The sequence below is a fragment of the Danio rerio genome, chromosome 6 (genome assembly GCF_052040795.2).
Source record: "Danio rerio strain M-AB ecotype USA chromosome 6, GRCz13ab, whole genome shotgun sequence".
Classification (NCBI taxonomy): domain Eukaryota; kingdom Metazoa; phylum Chordata; class Actinopteri; order Cypriniformes; family Danionidae; genus Danio; species Danio rerio.
The window spans coordinates 51,932,501-51,957,877 of NC_141026.1; the positions used below are offsets into that span (position 1 = coordinate 51,932,501).

The 25,377-nt window shown below is 36.4% G+C and overlaps 2 protein-coding genes and 2 long non-coding RNA genes across 9 annotated transcripts in view; 1 reads left to right on the plus strand and 3 right to left on the minus strand.

The window, feature by feature from the left end:
• The window catches only part of nelfcd (negative elongation factor complex member C/D), an 18,550-nt gene extending 14,529 nt beyond the window's left edge, over positions 1–4,021 (minus strand). The window contains 4 exon segments of the mRNA NM_201190.1: positions 19–128; positions 2,608–2,717; positions 2,822–2,934; positions 3,907–4,021. Of these exon segments, the coding sequence (NP_957484.1) occupies positions 19–128; positions 2,608–2,717; positions 2,822–2,934; positions 3,907–3,963 (390 nt within the window). The 5' untranslated portion in view covers positions 3,964–4,021.
• LOC147843665 (uncharacterized) overlaps positions 1–25,377 on the plus strand; it is a 628,067-nt gene that overhangs the window by 391,091 nt on the left and 211,599 nt on the right. The gene's annotated exons all lie outside the window — the stretch shown is intronic.
• On the minus strand, positions 5,456–8,280 carry LOC147843670 (uncharacterized). The gene is made up of 6 exons (XR_015494221.1): positions 8,224–8,280; positions 7,796–7,902; positions 6,700–6,826; positions 6,438–6,523; positions 6,094–6,136; positions 5,456–5,996 (listed from the first exon to the last, which is right to left on the minus strand). It is a non-coding gene; the product is annotated as an uncharacterized LOC147843670 (long non-coding RNA).
• The window catches only part of gnas (GNAS complex locus), a 55,361-nt gene continuing 47,114 nt past the window's right edge, over positions 17,131–25,377 (minus strand). For 2 of the 6 annotated variants that reach the window (NM_001442090.1, NM_001442089.1), the window contains 7 exon segments: positions 17,131–17,650; positions 20,855–20,922; positions 21,555–21,685; positions 21,804–21,924; positions 23,427–23,485; positions 23,921–23,994; positions 24,140–24,194. In NM_001442090.1, coding sequence (NP_001429019.1) covers positions 17,504–17,650; positions 20,855–20,922; positions 21,555–21,685; positions 21,804–21,924; positions 23,427–23,485; positions 23,921–23,994; positions 24,140–24,194 — 655 coding nt within the window. In that variant the 3' untranslated portion in view covers positions 17,131–17,503. 6 annotated transcript variants of the gene reach the window in all.

The following is a 25,377-nucleotide window of genomic DNA, read 5'->3' on the forward strand; positions in this document are numbered from 1 at the left end:
TATTATTAAAAGCCTCACCTCTCCCTCCACAGTGAAAATAGAGTCTGCTTTCTGAGGGTCAAAATGTTTGATCAAGAGACTCTTTAAATGATTCTCTACACGCTCCTGCACCTGAGCGGGCTCCACACCTGCAAATATACACGGAAGTCATTCAACATGTGACAATTCAATCTAGAATTGCAGGTTCATTTCATTGTAAAACAATGCAAAATGTTTTAATGATTGTTATTTAAATGACTGTAAGACATTAACAATAACAGAGCTGTCTTTTTCCACCATTTTGTGCTTTAGTTTTGAATGCTAAACTCAAACCATTTACCACATGGCAAGACTAAACTAGAATGTTATGTATTTTGAACATTTTATTATTTTTTAAAAAGTGAATGAGAAATTCAATTTAATTTTTAATAGAATTGACATATAATTCATAATTAAAATTGACACATTTATTGGGTATAGTGAAGTCTTTACGGATTTTTTTCCAAGACAAAATTTACATTAAATACAAATGCTAACATTAGAGATAGCTAGAGATAAATTTGTTCTTATTTATTTTAAAAAGTAACTTTTGTTAATTTTTTTCCCCCAATTTCTGTTTAACGGAGAGAAGATATTTTTAACACATTTCTAAATTTAATAGTTTTCATATCTCATTTCTAATAACTGATTTCTTTGATCTTCAGTCAACTCTAGTCAGCTGTGACACAGTGTAAGCGCAGGTACAACCGTTAATAACGAAGAGTAAAGAAAGAGCAGTCGCGCCTTAACAGAGCAGCAGAGCAGCGTTATCTTTCTCCGGTGGACAAACATGACTTATAATGTTCAGTGCAACATATTTATCTGTAAGTTACTGAAAGCAAACATAAAACACACGAAACACTACGTGCCTCTGAACAGTACAACATACAGCTACTTTTATAACTAACATTAGATATATAACTGTCGAACATAGACGTGTTTATTGAGCAAATGTTGGAATAAAATTTGTTTACCAAGACATTGTACGCTAATTTAATTTACTTACTTTTTGTTTACTAATGCTGTTGTCAATTTAACGTTACGATGTAAACGGTTAGTTTGTATTAGTTTGTTTATACTAGTAGTCCCATTCACATAGCGGGGAAATATATTTAGATATGTTCAAAAATGTTTGTTAAAATGATATATAAACATACAGGTTAAATTTGAGTATTTGGAATTAAAGTGGTTGAAAAAATATATGTAACGTAAAGCGGACATTTTTGCAATTGTTTTTAAATATATGTTGCATATGATGTTTACAGTATGTTAAAACCAAATATAAACTTGTATGTCATATATGTAATTTATGGAAGCCCATTCCTGTCACTGAATGATAAAAAAATAATAATAATAATTTAAAAAGCCAGAATTCTCAGTTATAAAGTCAGAATTGCAAGTTGTGAAGTCAGAATTGCAAGTTATAACTCTTACTATCACTCAGAAGTCTGACTTTAAAACTCAAAAGTCTGGCTTTATCCCTCAGAAGTCTAGCTTTAAAACTCAGAAGTCTGGCTTTATCCCTCAGAAGTCTGGCTTTAAAACTCAGAAGTTTGACTTTTTCACTCAGAAGTCTGGCTTTATCCCTCAGAAGTCTGACTTTTTCACTCAGAAGTCTGGCTTTATCCCTCAGAAGTCTGACTTTTTCACTCAGAAGTCTGACTTTATCCCTCAGAAGTCTGACTTTTTCCACTCAGAAGTCTGGCTTTATCCCTCAGAAGTCTGACTTTTTCACTCAGAAGTCTAGCTTTAAAACTCAGAAGTCTGGCTTTATCCCTCAGAAGTCTGGCTTTAAAACTCAGAAGTCTGGCTTTAAAACTCAGAAGTCTGGCTTTAAAACTCAGAAGTCTGACTTTTTCACTCAGAAGTCTGGCTTTATCCCTCAGAAGTCTGACTTTTTCACTCAGAAGTCTGGCTTTATCCCTCAGAAGTCTGACTTTTTCACTCAGAAGTCTGGCTTTAAAACTCAGAAGTCTGGCTTTAAAACTCAGAAGTCTGGCTTTATCCCTCAGAAGTCTAGCTTTAAAACTCAAAAGTCTGGCTTTATCCCTCAGAAGTCTGGCTTTAAAACTCAGAAGTCTGGCTTTAAAACTCAGAAGTCTGGCTTTAAAACTCAGAAGTCTGACTTTTTCACTCAGATTCCTGGCTTTATCCCTCAAAAGTCTGGCTTTTTCACTCAGAAGTCTGACTTTATCCCTCAGAAGTCTGACTTTCACTCAGAAGTCTGGCTTTAAAACGCTGAATTCTGACTTGATAACACTGAATTGCGACTTAATAACTCAGAATTCTGACTTTATAATTTTTTTTATTAATTTTTTTTGTATCATTCAGTGATACAACAGCGGGAACGGGCTTCCATAGTAATTTGTATTGATTGCCATGTATCAGAATTGCTTTATGTGAAGATTGGAGAAAACGACAATTTTAAACTAAGTTTTCGACCGCCTGGTTAATAACTTTATCGACTGTGAACAACCGTCGTTGGTCGTGGAGATGACCATGTAGGAAGTCATGAAGTGTACAAGATTAAAGTATGATGTTACACATTTTCATAGGTTTATATTTTATGCAAATATTTTATGCACTGACCCATTTGAATGAGCCACTCGGCCAGCAGATTGACGGTCTGTGCGACAGCAGAGTAATTCTCCGAGAGGAGCTGAATCACATGCTCAGGTGAACCACCTGCCTGGAAATACCTGTGGAGACAAACACACAATCAATCACCAATAAGAAGCCTTGCTTTTAATCATCTCCACTATTTATCAATAGATATCACACACTGTCAAAATGGTTGGCTTACGATTTCAGGGTGTTAAACACGGTGGGCTCCATGATGTAGTCTCTGCTGGAGAATTTCTGCAAACAATCTTCCTGAACTTTTCCGTCAGCCTCAGCATCCCCGTATCCATCCTCCTGGAGCAACAGACAAGGGTGAAACTGTCAGTGTCAGGTAATATTTGAATGTTAAATCAAAATGTACATAACGGTTCTTGTAATAAAGCTCCGCACTTATATTCGTCCAAGTGTGCATATAACAAACATATTAAACAGCCCGTTTTGAGGGATGTAAACAAAAACAATGGTCCCAACATATCTCCTGTTTTACATTTTTTATTTCTATAGCTTCAGAGAATCCAAAAAGAGCCATGATTAGATAAATAATGTTATGATTACGGTTTTGACGTTAAGTTATGATTGAATTGCCTCGTGTATGAAAGTTTAATAACAAGCAAGAAATGTTCATGGGCCAATGACAAGACCACATTGAAACGGTCTATTAAAGTAAAATGCAAATATTACCTATATCATTTTCAAGTGGGGTGACAGGTAAGAGGCTGCAACAGTTTTCTTCTAAACTGAAACTCCTATTTGCCGGTTGTTTTAATTGTGCAGCCCAGGTCAACAAGCACAATTAAGATAGAAAATTGACGACAAGACTAAAGACTTTAACTGGCATTTGCCTTTCTTTACCTTTTTACAATGTTCATTGAAGCACTTAAATAAGATAAATAAATGAGATGTGATTTAAATAAATATATGGATCTGGTTCACTGATACATTAATTACACAAACTGAAAAAAGTCCATCCCCTTCCCTCGATAATTCGCACACTGAGTTTGACTATTAACACTCCGACTTTCATGCGTTTGTGGACATTACGACTGGTTTTGGGACACGATTCCGCGGTAATAACATGTTAATCCATCTCCGATGTTTTATAAAGACATGTCATGGTGCAATCATGAACATTTATCGCGTCATTGCTTGATCTAACTTATAAATGATATGAAAAAACAAATCCTGATTTCAAAAGCTGTAGCGAGGAAAACAATCAGATTACAGCTGCATGATCTTATTGTCTGCGGCGGGGTTTCAGTAAATTACCATGCTGCCGTCTTGTGCTTCCCATTCTCCTGCATGGCTGTAGTATTCTTCGTCCATTGAGGAGGGAAAATGTAGTTATTTTATACAAAACAAAATGACTGTTTACAACATTCGCGCAAGAACAGCGAACGGCGCGTGTATAATACGTCATTGGATAACCGGGTAAAGCGCCGCCTTCTGGACTGGCGTGAACCAGAGCTCTCTACATGGCTCTTTTTATTATTGGAGACAAATATACAACCCTAACAGGACACCCAAATAACTATGAAATGTGGCTCTGGTGTAAAATACTGTACTTTAGGGACGTTTAGAATACTTACAGGCCAGATGTAGCTTTTAAAACTATGTAAATTATTTTAAAACAAATGTAAGAAATTGCAGAGGCGGGAGGCAATTTGATATTTTATTTCCGATAACGATTAAATTTTAATTTAATGTTGTTGATATTGTTATTATTATATAACAGCAACAGCAAAATATCTAAACCAATATTTATTTATAGGGCATCAACGGTGGCGCAGTGGGCAGCACAATCGGCTCACAGCAAGAAGGTCCCTAGTTCGAGCCTCAGCTGGGTCAGATGGCATTTCTGTGTGGAGTTTGCATGTTCTCCTCCAAGTGATCTGGTTTCCCCCACAAGTCCAAAGACATGCTATAGGTGAATTGACTAAGCTAAATTGTTCGTATAGTGAATGAGTGTGTATGGATGTTTTATGGGTTGCAGCTGGAATGGCATCCGCTGCATAAAACATGTGCTGGATAAGTTGGTGGTTCATTCCGCTGTGGCGAACCCAGGTTAATAAAGGGACTAAGTTGAAAAGGAAATGAATGAATGAGTATTTATTTATTATTTAACTTATTTCAGGCTTTCTGGCTTTAAACCTTGGAGCTTATATTTTGGCAGAAAACCACAAAGACACTGCTCTTTTAATTTGCTTTTCTTTTGTTGACAACATATTCATTATTCATTCTCATTGCAAAATAGTGTTGTTCGTTAATCTGGATTTTCAAATGCCCTTGATAAGTGAACTATACTGCTCTGAGCTGCCAAAACTCTGTTATCCTGAGCTGCTCATGTGAAAAGATTGCAATGCTGTGGATCAATTACATATTTAAATAACTACAGTACAGTCTTAGCAATTTTATTCATTTTTCTTTGGCTTAGTGCCTTTATTAATCAGGGGTCGCCACAGCGGAATGAACCGCCAACTTATCCAGCATATGTTTTACACAGCGGATGCCCTTCCAGCTGCAACCCATCACTGACATTCACACACTCATACACTACACAGCAAAATATGGGGACCCAAAACAACTCTATGGGTGTTAATTTCAACACTTTGAAAGTGTCTCATGGGGTCCACTCAAAGCAGAGTTAAATCAACACTTTCAAAAGGGTTGGCACATTGACACCGAAGTAAGGGTTAATTTTAACTCTGGGCAGAGTTAAAAAATGCAACTATATTTAACACCGCCTGGTGTAATATATTGTTATTTTATTCAACTCTTTTGAGTGTAAATATGGTAAAAAGGTCAAATAGACTGTAAATTACAAACGAAAAAACATTTTATTTGAAAACATTCACCACTTCAACAATTCATTCAGTTTTTAAAATGCAACAATGTCAAATATGCTTTAAATGTTTTATTAGTACAGACAGTATCAACAAAATATGTATGACCAGTGCTCAAAAAGGCTTTCAGTCCCTTGGTCCAAACTTGATGTGTTATCTGAGCAATTTGAAAGTTCAATATAGCGTCACTCATAGTTTACTTCTGAACTCATAGTTTTCTTGTGAAATTACATTTTAAACAACTTGGCGTGCAAATCTTTCACTTCGGGTGTTTCCTTGGTCCTCCATATCAAACACAGCAGTTTAGATGAAGGTATAAATGCTGTAAACTTGTGTGAAAACAAACTGGAGCTAGGAAATCTCATAAAGCATGTCCTGTGAAAGATGTGCTTCCCAGCCACAGGATGACCTTTTTATCCATGACGATGTAGTAGCTGCTGATCACTCGTCTGGTGGTTCCTGATGCATGGATATAGGGTGATGCTCTTCTAAGAACTCTTCAAGACTCCAGCATGGCTAAGAAAAATGTTTAAAAACAAATTGCAATCAAATTCTATGATATATTTAAAAGAACAGTTAAAGTAAATAAAACATTCAAGAAATCTAAACTCACCTTTTGAAAATCTTCATGATGACCCACAACTTGACTCTCCCAGCTGGTTGAGGTGACAGGATATGGAAAAGTAGAAAAAACACATACATCACTGTTGGATCTCCAAAAACAATTAGGTTAACCACTATGACTAGAACTGGAAAAACAGGCAGCTGTCTGTCCAGAATCCTGAATTTAACACAACACTTGGAGCAAATTTTAGAGGAGCTTAAAATCTTTTATATCATTTAGTGATGCTGACTTCCCCAAAATATTGGCCACAGTGTAAAAAATATTTATAAACTTCATAAACAGTTTTCTGTAAGCGTGTGCGTGCGTGTGTGCGCGCGTGCATGTTTCTTTACCAGATTTAACTTGTTAGGCCCTTTCAGGTCCAGTATTGAAGCCACCTTTACTGGAGTCTAGCAGATGTTTCAGGTCCAAATATAATCTAAAATATTAGGATAAGCAGAAGAGGAAAAGTGCAAAGTAAAGAGCAAAAGATTATTTAAGTAACAGTTCACCCACAATACAAAACTTATCACCTTCATGTCATTTGTTATTCTCTAACGCTCTAATACCCTCTCAGCTTATTGTGAAACAAATACAGAACTTTATCAAACATACCTTCATTATTATCACCACATATGACCAAGAAGGTGTGCTTGGTCATTTCACCAACTCTGGAAATACACCATCCGTCTCTAATCAGCCACCGTCACAGGGTCTTGTGTTATTGTATAGAGAACTGTGGCTGTTAAAAAAACAACAAAAAATTAGTATCTAACACATATGCATAACCTTCAGATAAAAAAGAGAGATGAACATCACAAAGTATGCCTCACACTTTTCCAGATATCTTTTGATTCAGATGTTGATTATTGATAATAAATCTACAAATCAAACCTGTATCATCATTAGGCTGCTCAAATATGAATCAGTTGATTAATTTTACAGACAGGTGGCTGTTTACAACGCACTAAATTGTCTTTAATAAAACGGAAATGTTGTGTACAGTACATGCTAAGTTTAGCCTATAGTTTTAAGCACAATATCATGCGGGAGAAAAAGCTTGACTAAGATGTTCCTGACTACATAAATAGCCTAACTTACTAACGTCAGACATCCCGAGTTGGGAAAAGTAATTTTCGGGGGATACAGAGTTGATTTGCGGGAGGTAGCGGGAGAGATGAGAACCTGAAGAGCAATGGGATGAGTTGCGCGCGACGTACCTAAAGAGCGGTGGGGGTGACTTGCGCGCGACGTACCTGAAGAACTGGGAGGGATGCGGTGGAGAGGGGTGTGCAAAGTGTTTAATGACCGGGCGGGAGAGGCGCGATTTCCGGGAGATTATCATTCATTTGCGGGCATCTACTTGGGCATCTGGGAGTCTCTGTGCATTTGCGGGATAACGTTAACGTTAGTCCCGCAACTTCCGGGAGACTTCTGTAACCTTAAATGTCTGAGAAAGTGCAAACGCGGTCATTTAAAGACATTAATGTTAACATTCCGACTTTAATGGTTGTCAACGCTTAATATAATTCAAGCGTACGTTATCACGCGAGTCTATGAACTAACTGTAACTTATATGGACGGCCACGAATGAACCAGTTTAAAAGGGCCGCGGTGTTTAAATTAACCAAATTAACGTACACGAATAACAAACAATCATATGTTTTAGTCAGGAAGCCTTTTACAAGTAAGCATATGTTCATTTACTCACCAGATATGTTTTAGAAACTCTCCAGAGCGAATGGAAACCGTCCTGTGTTGCCGTTAGCATCCGGGCAGAGTAGGCTAGGCTGCTCCGGGGATTCCCTGGCTAGTTTGCTTCGAATTAAAGGAGAAGTGTCGATTTTATTTTACAAATGGGTAACAACGCACAAAATGGCATTAAGCGTAAAAGAAATGTATTGAACATGTACATTTGATGTTTTTATGCACTATGTATGCGTGAGCATATATAAAAACATTCTTGAAAAGAAGTGAATAGTAATGCAGTTAAGCTAGATACACAAACGACCATGAATGAACCGCAGAAGTTTAAAATTGTCACTCCATTGTAAAGTTATTAACTTAACAATATGTTTTTTAACTGTATTTCCTTAAAGAAAGTAAGTAAAATACCAACATTTAGGTAGTTTGACTCACCAGTTGCTGTTCTAAACCTCAGATGGAAAATGGCGTCTGGAAAATTCTTCAGTGACTGGGGCTGCATGAATTCCCGGATGTTGGAAATAACACCACCAAGTGTTGAAAACTTAACTCCTTTATTTCGCACTGAATAAAATCAATTCTAACTCTTATTATATTCATTTATCAAAATCTAACTCTTTAACGTCAACACTTTACTCTGAAATGCTTCAACACCGAGAATTTAACTCAGATGAATTTGCTGTGTATGGACAATTTAGCTTTCCCAATTCACCTATAGCGCATGTCTTTGGACTGTGGGGGACACCGGAGCACCCGAAGGAAACCCACACCACGGGAGAACATGCAAACTCCACACAGAAATGCTAACTGACCCAGCTGGGGCTCGAAACATCAACCTTCTTGCTGTGAGATGACAGTGCTAACCACTTAGCAACCATGCTGCCTTTTGTAAAGTTAGTATCACACTAAACTATATTGCATTATAGGCATAGTTAGAATAATTAAAAAAAACAGCCAACTGGTGAGAAACAATGTTTACTCACATCTGTTAATTTATTAGGTTTTATGAGCAGCCTGTAAACTGTAAACAATAGCAATCTAAAATGAGAGGTTAGTAATTAAATATAATAGTTTAATCAGAAATATCTATTGTAAATACACTGTCAATAAATTAGCAACTATTAAGTTTTATTCATTTACTTTCCTTCAGCTTAGTCCCTTTATTCATCAGGGGTCACCACAGCGGAATGAACCACCAACTTATCCAGCATATGTTTTACACAGCAGATGCCCTTCCAGCTGGAACCCAGTACTTGGAAACATCCATACACACTACGGCCAGTTTAGTTTATTCAGTTTACAAATATCGCATGCCTCTGGAATGTGGGGGAAACCAGATTTGGAGTAAACCCACGCAAACACGGGGAGAACATGCAAACTCTACACAGAAATGCCACCTGACCCGATAGTATCTGGATGCAGCCTTTATGATGCAAGCTTGTCAGACACAATGCACTCAAATGAAGCTAGTGACGTCACTGTGACGGGTAGGGTTAGGGGTGGGGTTAGGTGAGCCCATTAAAAAGCATTGGATGCAGCCCAGATTGAACTGCACCAGGTCTGCAGCCACTGGCCAGACCGAACCAGCGACCTTATTGCTGTGAGGCGACAGTGTTACCTACTGCTTCACTGCGTCGCTTTAATAGGTTTTAATTATTCTCAAATATACTGTTAACCATAGAAGAGTCTACATTAGCTTTGTTTTAATTTTACTGGTAAAAATATTTGTGAATGCAAATATAGAGATTTATTGAGCAGATTTCAAATGATTTAACTTAATAGATTTCAATTATTTACCTTTGCTGTTAACTAACGTAACCAAACCAAGAGATAGAACAGAAAGCTCGGTTTACTGGGCCGTCAGGCGCCCTCTAGAGGAAGACTGCACAATGACCCTTAAAATAGTCATTTGCTAGCAGCGTGTGCCATCCAATGGCAGTGTTGTGAACTCCTAAACTGTCAGAAGAGCCATTTTGAGCAGCGCTGTTTCAAATCATTCTGGTCACACAAATCAACTTTGCCCAGAAGTTATGTTTCGATCCAAATGTTGTACACAATGTCATATCAGCAATCTAGGGTGGGATGATTACTTACCTTAATGTGTATGCTACATATAATTAATATGTAACATTTATATTAAAATATTAATTAAATTGGTTGAATGAGTTTGCATAGTATATTCATTCATTTTTCTTTTCGTCTCATGAATGAACCGAAAACTTATACAGCACGTTTTATGCAGCGGATGCCCTTTCATGTGCAACCCATAACTGGGAAACACTCACACAATCCAATTCACACACATACACAACGGACAATTAGCTTACCCAATTCACCTATAGCGTCTGTCTTTGAACTGTTGGGGAAACTGGAGCACCCGGAGGAAACCAGAAACGCCAGCCGAGGCTTGAACCAGCGACTTTCTTGATGTAAGGCGGCAGCATAACCTACTGCGCCAACGCGTGGCCAAGTATATTCATTATTATTATTTAAATGAAGTCTAACTTTAATAATTCAACAAATTATGTTGTAATTACTATTTTTACGTCCATTTTGACCTTATATCACTGCTGACAATTCAATAGAAACCTGCCTGTGTCGTTTTAGGAAACTTCATTACTTTTAATGTGGATCAGACGCAGTCGATATCTGTCCAGCAGATGGCGCTGAACGTGAATGTTTTGAGCAATACATCCAGCCCAGTGGATGTCCCTGTTGATGATGTGAGGGTGAGATTGACAAACACTGAATAAAGTTTCATTCTGCTTTTAGTAGTCCACACAGTGGTCAGATTTAATCATTAAAAAGGTCTAAAATACCTTTTAGACTTCAAAGACAAACTTGTCATTAACCACATGGAAATATTTATCTAGAGCTGAACTCTGAATATGTGTGTAGGCCCTTATGAAGTTATTGTAATAAAGCCACTATTTATTTATTGTAATAAAAATACTAATGAATTATGATGTTTTAAAAACAATCCCATATGTTCACTTAAGAATAATTTGCTCCTGCTTCAGTTTAGCTGAATTCTTGTCTTAATGTATGCAAAAGCCAAACTGAATGAAAATAACCCAATACTGTGTGAAGGGTCTCCTTATATTTACTACTGAGCAGTAAGCTGAAAATCAAAACAACTTGCCAATAAATTAAGTCCTGGAGATGCTGTGTTTAATATTCATCAACAAGTGTGAAACTAAAATATCACACAAACCATCTTGTGTTTTATTATCAAAGTAATGTTTTAGGTTAGAGGTCATCAATCTCGGTCCTGGAGGGCCGGTGTCCCGGCAGAGTTTAGCTCCAACTTGCCTCAACACACCTGCCTGGGTGTTGTTGGCTAGCTAGTAAGACCTTGATTAGCTTGTTCAGGTGTGTTTGATTAGAGTTGGAGCTAAAATTTGCAGGACACCAGCAAGTTTGGTGACCCGTGTTTTAGGTTTCATCTTAAAATCTATGATGTTTAATGTAAAACACTATTCTGATGTCCCATCTGCTTATGCTGACATGTAAATCCAACCATAAAATCAGCTATTGTTGCTTTAAAGATTAGGGTGTTGTTGCAATAAGAACTGACGTCTAAAACAGTGGTCTCAAATTCCTGGAGGTCCACAACTCTCCACAGTTCAGCTCCAACTCGAACCTGCTGAATAGTCTCGAGTAGTCTTGAGCACCTTGATTAGCTGGATCAGCTCTGTTTGATTAGGGCTGGAGCAAAAGGCTCCAGGAATCCAGTTTGGCAAGTTCAGACCTTGGTCTAAAATATCTAAAGGAAGTGTAACTTCCAAACCCTTGTGTTTGTTAATACATTTTAACTTTAAGACTAGTAATTACTTCCTTTTGCTGTTTAAAATGACACAGGTAATGCTCTTCCAGACTAGAAACAGATTTTAACATTGACATCTTTTAAACACTAATAGACTTGTGCATAGATGATCATATACGATGCATTTAAAGAATTTGAGAAATGTATGCTCATGTGCCTGCCTGCAAGAGAAATGGTGAGCAGTTTAAGGACAGCTAGGTGATCTCTGAAATCATATTAGAATGTGTAATGCATTGTGGCTTTGAAACTGTTTAGGCAGCAAACAATATGTTCATTTAGCTTCTTTAGAAACATCTAGCACAGTGGTTCTCAAACTATTCTCACCTCAGAAGTACCACCTCAGAAAAAAATGGTCTCTCCATGTACCACCATGCTGACCAGAATAGTAAAGTAAATTAAAGTAAAGTAGCGTATAGTAGGCTAAATTACGCATGTAGAGCACTGCAGGGTGCAAATACCAGGCATATTAACTCCTATTCCTTTAAGTATATGTATTATTGTCAGCCACTTTAAACATTATAAATAGTTTGAATATTAACTGCGCCTGCAGGTAAAAGCAAAAAAAAAAAAAAAAAAGAAAATTTTTCAACGTTTAAATTAAAATGTGCTTTTAAAAGTTAACTATATTATTACAGTTTGTCGAGACAAACTTTGAGGCTGGCTTGACAAAACCTGTTGGTAATAGTTTATTTCATTTAAACATTTTAAAAAAAGTAAAAAAGTATGTAAGGATAGAGAGAAAGAAAGAAAAGCTGAAAGACAGACAGACGGATATATGGATGGATGGATAGGTGGGTGGATGGATGGGCGAAAGAAAGAAAAATTAAAAAGACAGACAGACAGACAGATAGATGGATGAATGGGTGGGCGAAAGAAAGAAAAGCTGAAAGACAGACAGACAGATGGATATATGGATGGATGAATGAACGAATGGATGGATAGACAGGTGGGTGGATGGGCGAAAGAAAGAACAATTGAAAGACAGACAGACAGACAGACAGACAGATAGATGGATGAATGGATGGATAGGTGGGTGGGTGGATGGATGGGCGAAAGAAAGAGAAAAACTGAAAGACAGACAGACATATAGATAAGGTAAAACAGTTTGAAAAAGTATAGATAGTAAGAGCTCACAAAGTTTGATCCAATGTTAAGTCAATGACAGTCTTTTGCAATTAAAGTCTAAAGTCTGTTTGACACACCAGCCTAATTTAAAATGGCGCTGTTCTAAAAAAGTCAGGAGAAAACTGCTGTACTTTAATGTAAAGTATTAACTTAGTAGCCTATTCATTTAAACCAGGAAATGTGGCTTGGGTATTATAAATATAGGCTATATGTCATATTCATACTTATACAATTTTTCATACATTTTGAAATATGTTTTGCATGTTCATATGACCTATTTGTTCAACTTTCTGAAATCGAAACATTAACTTGTATGTATGTTGCTAGGGAGCCTGTTTTTTTTTTAGAGGATGTCAAGCTGACAGAACTTGTATCAGAGTGCAGCAATGTTTTATTTATGGAGAAAATTAAAAAGCACTGCAGTGTTTGTCTGAGATAATCAGACTGACGAAATTGTATTCCATATAAAATATGAAGCTGATCAGTCGGTTATTGTCACGTGATTCGCAGTACGGCAACCTGAAAAAAGTTAAGATGTTTTCAACTCCGCACGCCTGGAATAAGCAAGTGCATCACACTGCTTGCACCTTCATTATACAGTTGAAGTCAGAAATATTAGCCCCCATGTTTATTTTCCCCCAATTTCTGTTTAAAGAAGAGATTTTTTTCAACACATTTCTAAACATAATCGTTTTATTAACTCATTTTTAATAACTGATTTATTTTATCTGTGTCATGATGACAGTAATTAATGTTTGACTAGATATTTTTCAAGACACTTCTATACAGCTTAGTGACATCTACAGGCTCAACAAGGTTAATTAGGTTAACTAGGCTAAAGTAATTAGGCAAGTTATTGTAGAGCGATGGTTTGTTCTGTAGACTATAGAAAAATATATAGCTTAAAGGGGCTAATCATTTTGACCTTAAAATGGTTCATAAAAAAAAAAAAATCAAAAACTGCTTTTATTCTAGCCGAAATAAAACAAATTAGAACATCTCCAGAAGAAAAAGTATGATCAGACCTACTGTGAAAGTTTCCTTGCTCTGCTAAACATCATTTGGAAAATATCTAAAAAATAAAAAAATTATTCAAAGGGGGGCTAATAATTCTGACTTCAGCTGTAAAAAATGAACTTGCGTGTGAAAATGGTGCGATATGTGGACAGTCGCCATCATTTGTGATCTACCGCAGTTGATCTGCTTCTTGACCGGTGCCGGTCTGTGGCCTGGGGACCACTGCTTTAGCGTGTATCTGCCTCTTTCTCCAGTTCTGCTTTAACTGGATGGATTTTTAGCAGCTGATGACGAGATTCACTAAAGTAAACATTCTAAGTACAGCTCTTTGATCGTAGGCTTTAGAGAACAGCCAATGCTCATCACATCGGCGTTATCGTACGCATCAAATGATTAAAACTATATACATTTTCTCTTTCATTACTCAGGAATCCCTCCACGTACCACTAGATGTAAGCTCGCGTACCACAGTTTGAGAACCACCGATCTAGCAAATCATCTATTAGACCTTTAAGAACCACCATCACTGTAAGAGCAACTACATTTTCCTTTATAGTTTGATTTGGGCCAAAAAAACAGAGTTAGCCTTGTGAAAAGGATGCGTGTGTGTGTGTGTGTGTGTGTGTGTGTGTGTGTGTGTGTGTGTGTGTGTGTGTGTGCAGGTGTGTGCCACTCAGACAGTGTTACACTCTTCTTTTACTGCTGTAATTTGAATCTTTGTACAAAATGTACAGTAAGTGTGAGAGACATGGAAAAAAAAGCAACATATACACTGAAAACACTTCTTATAGAGACAGAGTCAGGCAAGGGGGCGTTTGGTACTCAAATCTCACTCACTTATTGCTGCAGCGAGTCTGAACTAGAAAATAAAAAAAGTAAACATACTAAAATGTCATAGCTTAACATCTCCCCCCACCCCAATCCCACACCCATAACCAAATATGATATTTATATAGAATAACATTTGTATTAAATGTTATTTTATATATATATATATATATATATATATATATATATATATATATATATATATATATATATATATATATATATATATATATATATAAAAAAAACGGCTGTACCACATTTTGCAGAAAACACAACCGAATCAAACCGGTTCAACGTTAGAGTTTTGATTCAAATTATGGCCTTTTGGGAAAAAAAAAAACAATAGTAGTATAAAATGACAAATAAATAAAACAAAAATAAATACTTTGTTTGTGTAACAAAGTGGACCATTAGAGCACCAAAAGCTGGCCCCTGCTTTCATGTGACTGGGTAGCAGGACAGGAAGTGTGGTACAGAGAGGGTTACAATTGGTCATTGTCCGGTGATGGGCGGCCTCTTTTTGTTAGTATGTCAGTTTGTAGAGCAGCTTTTTTTCTTTTCTTTTTTCTTTTTTCGTCTTTTTTTTATAAAGAAATAAACATGAATACCATGGGAGGGGGGGATATGAACCCAATATCTGACTGTGCAGCTATCAAAACAATTTGTACACTTAATACATCGACAGATTTGCTGTCTTTTTCACTCTTCTTTTTTTTTTAGCAAAGGAATTTGGTTTTTTTACGAAGAGACAAGCAATGTTTTTGCATTTGGATTTTCTCCTTTAACAGAGTTAAAGCTAAAAAAAAAAGAAACAAAGAAAAAAAAAAAAAGCCCCACACCCTGCCTCGAAAATAGACTATTGTTGACACTGACCCAAAAAAGGCAAAGAAAACCTGTAAAAAGCAAACACATATATATAAATAATATATTTACACTTATAAATATATATTTATATATACTGTATATAATGTTTCTTGCTTTGTACTACACAGCATCAGGCGTCTCGCCTTGAATCCTAAAACATAAACCAGAGGCAGGTTAAACGAATGAAAATAAAAGAGCAGAGGGGGGATGCGACAGACAGCATCTCCCCCAAACTCCACTGATAAGCAGTGCCAGTAAAAGTCACGCTCAGTTGCCGATCTGACACCGGTTTCATTCTAGAGTTGTACAGGGAGGCCTGGATCGGCGCAAGGAGGGGAGGAGGGCGGGCGACGTCCACCCAGAGTCTGATGAGCAAACAGGCGATTGGGGAGTGGGTCGAGGGGGGGGGGTCAGAGTTCAAGGGAATCGACAGAGGCAGGGCAGAGCCAAACAGCGCAATGAAACATATCTTACTTACATCTTAGCTCATTTTACACGTACAGTCGTGATCAAGGCACAGGGAGCTTCTACAAGTTACTTTTTTCTTCAATAAAGTTGTACAAAATAATACATTTTACAGTCTGTACAAGAATAATGATCCAGCAGAGAAATCAAAAGACAGACCAAAAGCCAGGCTAAAGGGGAGGAGAGGAAGTCGGAGGGGAGGAAAGGGGGAAGAGAAAGAGAGAGAGAGAGAGCGACTAGGCCATCCGTTAGACATCCTTCTCATGTCTCGCGTCATTACTCTGTCTTACCCTCAGTCTGATGAAGTCCCCACGTGTCAGTGTACAAGGTTTTTGCAGTAGGGAGGAGACAGAGAGAAAGATAAGGAGAAGAGAAAGAACAGGAGGGAGGAATGACACAGGAGAGAGCAACCAGGAAAACAAGAGGTTTAAAATGGTGCTTGTTTGCACACAGCAACACACAAACTGGGGAAACTAACGAAAAAAAGGTTGTATTATTACAGGAATATATATATATATATATATATATATATATATATATATATATATATATATATATATATATATAAAGTTTGGATTTTTTGCACTGCATTTAGTTCACTGTTCTGCATGAATCTAGCATTGCATGCGCTCGCCTCTCCTGCGATGCATCTTGAGAAGCGAGTCATGTGATGGGTCTTGTGTTCAAGTCATTCTCTGCTCCACACGCAAAGCAACCCGGAGCAGTAAAAGCTCCAAACCCTCTAGGTTTGTTGGGGCGGGGAGGATACATTTTTGCTCTACATTCTGTTTTTCTTTTGTTTGTTTGTTAGTTGTTGTTTTAAATGTATGGTCCATGGTTTTGCTCTCAACCAAGGGGGGGAGGGGGGGACCGACCCCACCTTGTGGGATGGGGGAAAAAGGGGGAAAAGGTGAAAGGGACACACCAGGCTCGCACAGAGGCACTACACGTTCAACAGGACCAAAATGGTGGAGGATAAGAATAGCGTGTGTATGTCTTGTGCGTGCGCATCAATATAAGTAACGTGTGTTTAGGCATATGACTGGAAAAAAGACAAGTTTGACATGTAACATACATAGGACTGCGGGTCAGGAGTTTAGCTGGACGCATTATGTGTCTGCATGTGTACGAAATGGCTTCCTTGTCCTGAGCAGTCCTGGACAGTTTTTTTTTTTTCTTCCCTCTTTTCGCCCCCCCCTCCCTCTCCCTCTCACATGTTTTGTTTTCCTCTCTCTCTTTATTAACATCGGTAGTCCTTGGCTGTGTTAACAAGTCTTTTTGCCAGATATCACAGCCACGCTTTCATCAGTAACACAGTGCGTCCCCTTGCCCCAGCCCCTAGTCACTCAGGATGGAGAAAGGCCATGTGTGTGTGTTTGTGTGCGTGTGTGAGTGTCTGTATGTATATATATATATGTGAATATATATACATACGCATATGTATATATCTATATAATATGCATGTGTGTGTAAGAGGTGGGGACTCATCAGTTTGAAGGTTCGTGGTTTTGAAATTGGGGCGTGATGTAGGGCAGGGGGGCCTAAAGAAAGTTCAGGTGGTGAGTTTGCGTCCTGTCATCCCTGCTGCGATCACAAGAGTTCGTACTGTCGTAGGTGCATGCGCTGGATGATGTCTCTGCAGTCGTTAAACACTCGGCGGATGTTTTCCGTGTCCACGGCGCAGGTGAAGTGGGGGTAGCAGTAATGCCGGCCATCTCCACTCGCTGTACTGATCCTCTGAATAGACAAAGCAATATCTCATCAGGATTAAATCAGTTCAAATGAAAGACAAAGAAACTATCTACTAAAGTCAACATCCTTGAGTTTTAGATATATAAAAGCAGAGAGGTTTTGAAGTGTCTTTTGCTCACTAAAATACTATAAAAGCAGTAATATTCTACGACTAATTTTTTCTCCTCAGTGTTTCGTAGTCATGTTAAAGGTCCAGTGACATTAAAATAACGTTTTATAGATGTTAGTAACAGTATTCTTCGTATTTTAGTAGGCATCCTCCGATCACTATTGACAGACAATCACATTTCATGACTCGATTGGTACTCGCCAATCTGGCCCATTTCATAAACCGATCCCAGGTGTTTATGAGTTTATAAGCAGAGGAAGGCACACAAGCGCTCCTGTATATTAAACATTGCCTAAGCCAAAGCTGAACGAATTGTTTTTTGTAAAGCTGTTCTGAACAAGATAGATAGACAGACTGATAGAAAGATAGAATAATGGATGGAAAGACAGAACTAAGATAGATAGATAGATAGATAGATAGATAGATAGATAGATAGATAGATAGATAGATAGATAGATAGATAGATAGATAGATAGATAGATAGATAGATAGATAGATAGATATAACAATTGATGGAAAGACAGAACTAAGACAGTCAGACAGACAGACAGACAGACAGACAGACAGACAGACAGACAGACAGACAGACAGACAGACAGACAGACAGACAGACAGACAGACAGACAGATAGATAGATAGATAGATAGATAGATAGATAGATAGATAGATAGATAGATAGATAGATAGATAGATATAACAATTGATGGAAAGACAGAACTAAGACAGACAGACAGACAGACAGACAGACAGACAGACAGACAGACAGACAGACAGACAGACAGACAGATAGATAGATAGATAGATAGATAGATAGATAGATAGATAGATAGATAGATAGATAGATAGATAGATAGATAGATAGATAGATAGATAGATAGATAGATAGATAGATAGATAGATAGATAGAACAATTGATGGAAAGACAGAACTAAGATAGACAGACAGACAGACAGACAGACAGACAGATAGATAGATAGATATAACAATTGATGGAAAGACAGAACTAAGACAGACAGACAGACAGACAGACAGACAGACAGACAGACAGACAGATAGATAGATAGATAGATAGATAGATAGATAGATAGATAGATAGATAGATAGATAGATCGATAGATCGATAGAACAATTGATGGAAAGACAGAACTAAGATAGACAGACAGACAGACAGACAGACAGACAGACAGACAGACAGACAGACAGACAGATAGACAGATAGACAAATACAGACAGATAGATCAATGGATGGAAAGACAGAACTAAGACAGACAGACAGACAAATAGAGCAGAGGAAGATGCACATGCGCTCCTGTATATTAAACATTGCTCAAGCCAAAGCTGAATGAATTGTTTTCTGTAAAGCTGTTCTGAACATGACACATTCACACCTAAATAGTTATAAGAGACGTGTTTAAGGTATTACATGGAGTATCCTTCATTTATTCTCTTAATTAAGGCAAGATCTTCCCTTAAGGTTCATACTGAATTGCTTAATGCATTATAAAGCTTTGGAATCAGTACTCTGTGTCGGCCGATCACTATGACAAAGAATCGGTACTTGCGAACGGCTGCAAAAATCCTGATCTGAGCATCCATATTTTATCGGATATCTATGAGCTACTGTGCTCTAAAACAGTGACAAATTTCACGTTTAGAAGATATACAACTGATATAAACATAAAAAGCTTGCAGTTTGTTGCTTCCGCCTAAATGGATCAACGGTTTTATTCACGTCAACCCATTCAAGTTTTTCATCACATCATAACCAATCAAATGCTCTTTAGTATCTGGCATGCCCCGCCCCTTTAAGACGCTTCTCATTTGCTTTTCATTTGATGTGCTTGAGCTGGCAGAGCTGTGATAAACACAACGCTATGTCACACATCCAATAAAAATGCACATTCCAAAGCACTTTTTGACTCATATTGCGATTTCGATTTGATTTGCGATTTAATTTTGTAGTCAAGCTTCAGCTCAATAACCTGTATCGTAGCTTCTTACTGCTAAAATGCAGTGAGTGTTAGTTAAAAAAAGGAACTGAAAAGATGTTTACTAAGACATTTATTTACTTTTGTTTTTAAATATTCAGAAATTAAAAAAAAATAATTTAGAAATAAGAAAGATAAATATTTTTCTCTTGAGCCACAAATAAAATGACCTTACCTTTCTGTAAACAAGTTGAACTTAAATTAGGGAGATAGTGTAGCTTATTACACTATCAAAAAATAATAACTATAAAAATAGAGAACACTCAGCAAACAAACATGGCTGAAACAACTCTGAAATTAGTTTTTTTTTAGTTTGTTTACACAATTCTGATTGGGCAGAACGAAAGTGTCCTCACTCGATTGGCTAGTAAGACGGCAGTTACGCATTTGCTCTGGCCGAGAGGAATGAAATAATCTTTCATATCGCAGCCTTGCGATTAGCTAATTGCAATGTTTTAAATTGCGATTAGATTTCAGTTAATCGCACAGTTCTACGTCATAAAAAACCCAATATAAATACTTTACACATTTTTTTTTTTTTTTACAATAGCTAAGGGTAAACAAAAACATTCAAAAACCCTCAGTCCCCCATCCCACCCCAAGGAGGAGAATTAAAAACACACACACACACACACACACACACACAACATCGTTAGCACCTACAAGAATTGTCAAAGCAACTAAATAAATATACATAAAATATAAATAACACACGCACACATGAATAAAAAAGGCAGAGATCTGTCTTGAAAGAAAAAAATAAAAATAGAAATCTTATTAATCAGTGAAGAGTTGCGTTGTATTCCTGACAAAATTAATTTGAGGATCCCAGTTTTCTAAAATTTTTCAGTGGAACCTCTTAATGTCAACCTAATTTTTTCAATATATAGAAAAGACATCAAATCTTCAAACCATGAGAAAGGGTTCCAAAAACGGCATAATTTATTTAAAATCCGTAAAGTATTAACGTCTCTAAAGGAAATCAAACAAATCACTGATTAATATATAGGTTGTATTTTCCTCCACTGCCACAATTAAATACATAGAGTGTTGCATAATGATTTTTGTCTCACAGAGAACAACCAGACTCACCAAGAACTCGTCTCGGATGAAATATTTTGCTCTCGTAACTCGTGGATCTTCCCCTTGCTCTGGTGTTGCTGTTGGAAATAAAAGCAGAGGTTTCTTAACTATAACACAGACTTTGATTTCCTAGTTTATGAGTTCACTATGCAATTCAATTAGGGTTAATACAAGAACGTGTACTAGGCATGGGACGATAGCAGTCCGTGGTTTGGAAAAGTCAAGATTTTAAAACCGCAAAATTTTATGTAATACCATCATTCCTACTGTTAGGGTTAGTTTATTTATTTAGGGTGAGTTTATTTATTTATTTATTTATTTATTTTTGACATTTTTTTGTTTAAGTTTTTTAGGACAACAGTATGCCCGTCAGAAAAGATATTCAAAGATTTTACTTTAAATGGTAAAGAAATCATTGTTTTTGAAACTAATATAGCAGCAGAAGTCAATGATTTGTTTGAATGATTTAGCCCGATATGTTTACTGCTCCAAAATACTTTAAATATTTCTCAAAATTGTGTTTAAAAGGGAAAACAAGTGTAAGTTTTTTTACTCAGACATTTAAAAATGATATATTTTAGAGCATTAATCACAATACGGTAAAACCTCGAAGATTTTATCCAAAGTTATTATACTGTAAGAATCTTAAACCGGCCCATGCCTATTGTGTACTCAATTAAACTACATGAACAATTTATTTTTCACTGACCATCATCTGGTGTAGTGTAGCGTGCAAACTCTGGGAAATAATCCTCAATTTTTGATTTTCCCGCCAAAACCTTCTCAGCCAGCAAGTCCTGCTTATTTAGGAACAGAATGACAGAAATGGTTCGAAGCCACCTGAAAAGAGAAGAAGAGAAATGATGAGGAAATCTAGAAAAAGATCATCGGAACACTTAAGAACACCTTCATCAAGCCTTCTAGTTCTCTACGTGTGTGAGCGTGTTTAAAAAGGTACCTGTTATTCCAGATGTTCTTGAACAGGTTAAGTGCCTCCTGGAGTCTGTTGGTCTGATTGTCCTCTCTGAGCACCATGTTATAACTGCTGCTGGCTACCACGAAAATGATGGCTGTCACGTCTGTAACAAAGAAAACAAGTTTTTTTTTCAGCATTCACTTTGAACTAGCATGCAAACAATCTATTCTATAATTATTTCTTGATTGCAATAAATTAATACTAATTAATAAGAAAATGTATTAGCCAGGTTAATAACATTTGTGCTGATTCTGTGAACATAGATACAGTGCTCAGCATAATTAAGTATACCCCATTTGAAAGTTAACATTTTAATCTCAGTGAATATAGGCAATTTATTTTGGTACAATTGAACAAAACAGATTTATTAAACGGATATATTTATTAAAATAATATTTTAGTCACTAAACCCATTTAGAAATAGAAAAAAATACAGTTAAATTCAAGAAATAAAGTTACAACCTACAAAATTTTTCAATTATTTTGCTTCTCTTGATTTTTTCTCTTTTTTTAAATCTGTATTTAACATTTTTCTATAACATATACGATTGGGTGTGCTAGTTTTTGGACCGTTATCGTAAGTTACTTAATAGATAAGCTCCAGATTTGGCTTCAGTACTGACAAATCTAATTTATATACACAAATATAATATTGCAGAACTTCCAATTAAAAATATGAAGAAAAAAAAAGATTTGTGAGGGGTGCACTTGTATATGCTAAGCACTGTGGATGGATGGATGGATGGATGGATGGATGGATGGATGGATGGATGGATGGATGGATGGATGGATGGATGGATGGATGGATGGATGGATGGATGGATGGATGGATGGATGGATGGATGGATGGATGGATGGATGGATGGATGGATGGATGGATGGATAGATAGATAGATAGATAGATAGATAGATAGATAGATAGATAGATAGATAGATAGATGGATAAAGACAGACAGGTAGATGGATGGATGGATGGATGGATGGATGGATGGATGGAATGGATGGAAAGAGAACTAAAATAGATAGATAAATAGATACATTTACAGACAGACAGATTAGACAGATTAGATAGATAGACAGACAGACAGACAGACAGACAGACAGACAGACAGACAGACAGACAGACAGACAGACAGACAGATAGATAGACAGATAGATAGATAGATAGATAGATAGATAGATAGATAGATAGATAGATAGATAGATAGATTGCCGGATGGATGGATGGACGGATGGATTAGATAGATAGATCTTAGTATATTAGATGTGTTACTAATTTACTTCTATTAGTGTAACTATTTTACTAAACATCTACAGCACTAGTCATTACATTTAATCACCAGTCATCTAATTTAATCTTCCCTATGATATCAGCATTTAAAACCATATCGATGAAGTAATAAAAAACAAAATGGAACAAAACTGCACTTAATCTTCCCTTTGATATCAGATTTCATCTAGATGGATTAACGTAATAAAAAGGAATAAAAACTAAACGTAACTAAATGCATTTAATCTTCCCTAACATATTTATGGAGCAATAAAGTAATAAAAAAACAAATAAAAACTACTTGTAACGCAAAATAAAACATGCACAACATATACCATTGAAACACTGGATCCATTTCCTGCGTTCATCTCTCTGTCCGCCAACATCGAACATACTGGACAAAATAACACAATGCATTAGTCAGGCCACAAACATGTTTACATCAAGCACTTATTACTGATGTGCAACTTAAAAAGGAGAATAAGATGGCTTGTTGCTAGACAGGATATGGTTGCAGCCGGAAGTGAGCCAGAATTATTTATAATATTTATTACATTTCCCATTTATTGTATTTTATTAGCACTCACCCCAACCCTAAACCCAACCGTCACAGTACTGTAAAATATTAATTATTATTATACAGTGTCATAAAAAATGATCTATAATTGATGTCCATAATCGCACTTCCGACCGGCCGCGTATCCGATCTAGACTTTACCAACAACAAGCTGTCGACTGTGCTTATGTCTGTGTTACTGTCCTATTGCATTTTGTTTTATAGTTCTGTGAAGTTTTAATAATCTGTGAAAAGCCTCCTGGTTAAACTCACTGAAAATTAACTTTATCCACTTGGAATCTTGTCTCAAAGATCCCTGAAGTCAGAACTCTGCATCTGAGCAAGTCCTGAAGAGGAAGACGACAAAGGTAGGAGTCACAAACACAATAAATGACATCAGACACTATAATATCATTAGACCAAAGATATAAGACTAAATACTATCATGTTCGAATTCCAGCATGGGGGAATTTTTGCTGAATCTTTACAAACCTGATCAGTGGGAGTATAGTCACTTTGTTTCACAGTGTCAATCCTGTCCAGGAAACTGAAAAGAGAGAAAATTATATTAGTAACTTCCCAATATTTAATCATCTCTACCTCAGAATCAATAAAGTAAGACTGATATGTTGTTTGTGAAACTAGAAATAAACACTTAATAGACATCATTAAACATGTACACCTACAGTTCATGTCAGAATTATTAGCCCCCTTTTGATTTTTTTTCCTTTGTTAATATTTCCCAAATGATGTTTAACAGAGCAAGGAAATTTTCACAGTATGTCTGATAATATTTTTTCTTCTGGAGAAAGTCTTATTTGTTTTATTTTGGCTAGAATAAAAGCAGTTTTTAATTTTTTTAAAAACAATTTTGGGACAAAATGATTAGCCCCTTTAAGCTATTTTTTTTCCCGATAGTCTACAGAACAAACCATCGCTATACAATAACTTGCCTAATCACCCTAACCTGCCTAGTTCACTTTATTAACCTAGTTAAGCCTTTAAATGTCACTTTAAGCTGTACAGAAGTGTCTTGAAAAATATCAATTAAAATATTAATTACTGTCATCATGGCAAAGATAAAATAAATCAGTTATTAGAAATAGGTTTCTAAAACTATTATGCTTAGAAATGTGCTCAAACAATCTTCCCCTCATTAAACAGAAATTGGGGAAAAAAATAAACAGGGGCGCTAATAAGTCAGGGGGGCTAATAATTCTGACTTCAACTGTATATGTAGGTCCACACGGAATCTGTGCGCGCCAATCATTAATTCTGTTTATTTACTTCAGTAAATGTGTGTAAATCTATATTTATTTAGTTTTTGAAATTATTTACAGTAATATTATTGACTAATGTGAAAATGTGCATCTGATTTACAGTTTGTACAGTAATATTTTCTGTCTTTTAGTAGAGATTTATACGACACTTCCTTTGTTTACCAAATAAAGTGAATCTAATTCGATTTGCATTTTAAACATTAAATAAAAGTTAAAAATATATGGTCACACTTTACAATAAGGTTCATTAGTTAATGTTAATTAATGCATTTACTAACATGAACAAACAATGAACAATACATTTACTACTGTATATGTTCATGTCTGTTAACGTTGGTTTATGAAAATACAGTAGTTCATTGTTAGTTCAAGTTAACTCACGGTGCATTAACTAATGTTAACAAGCATGGACTTGGATGTTAATAATGCATTAGTAAATGTTCAATTATG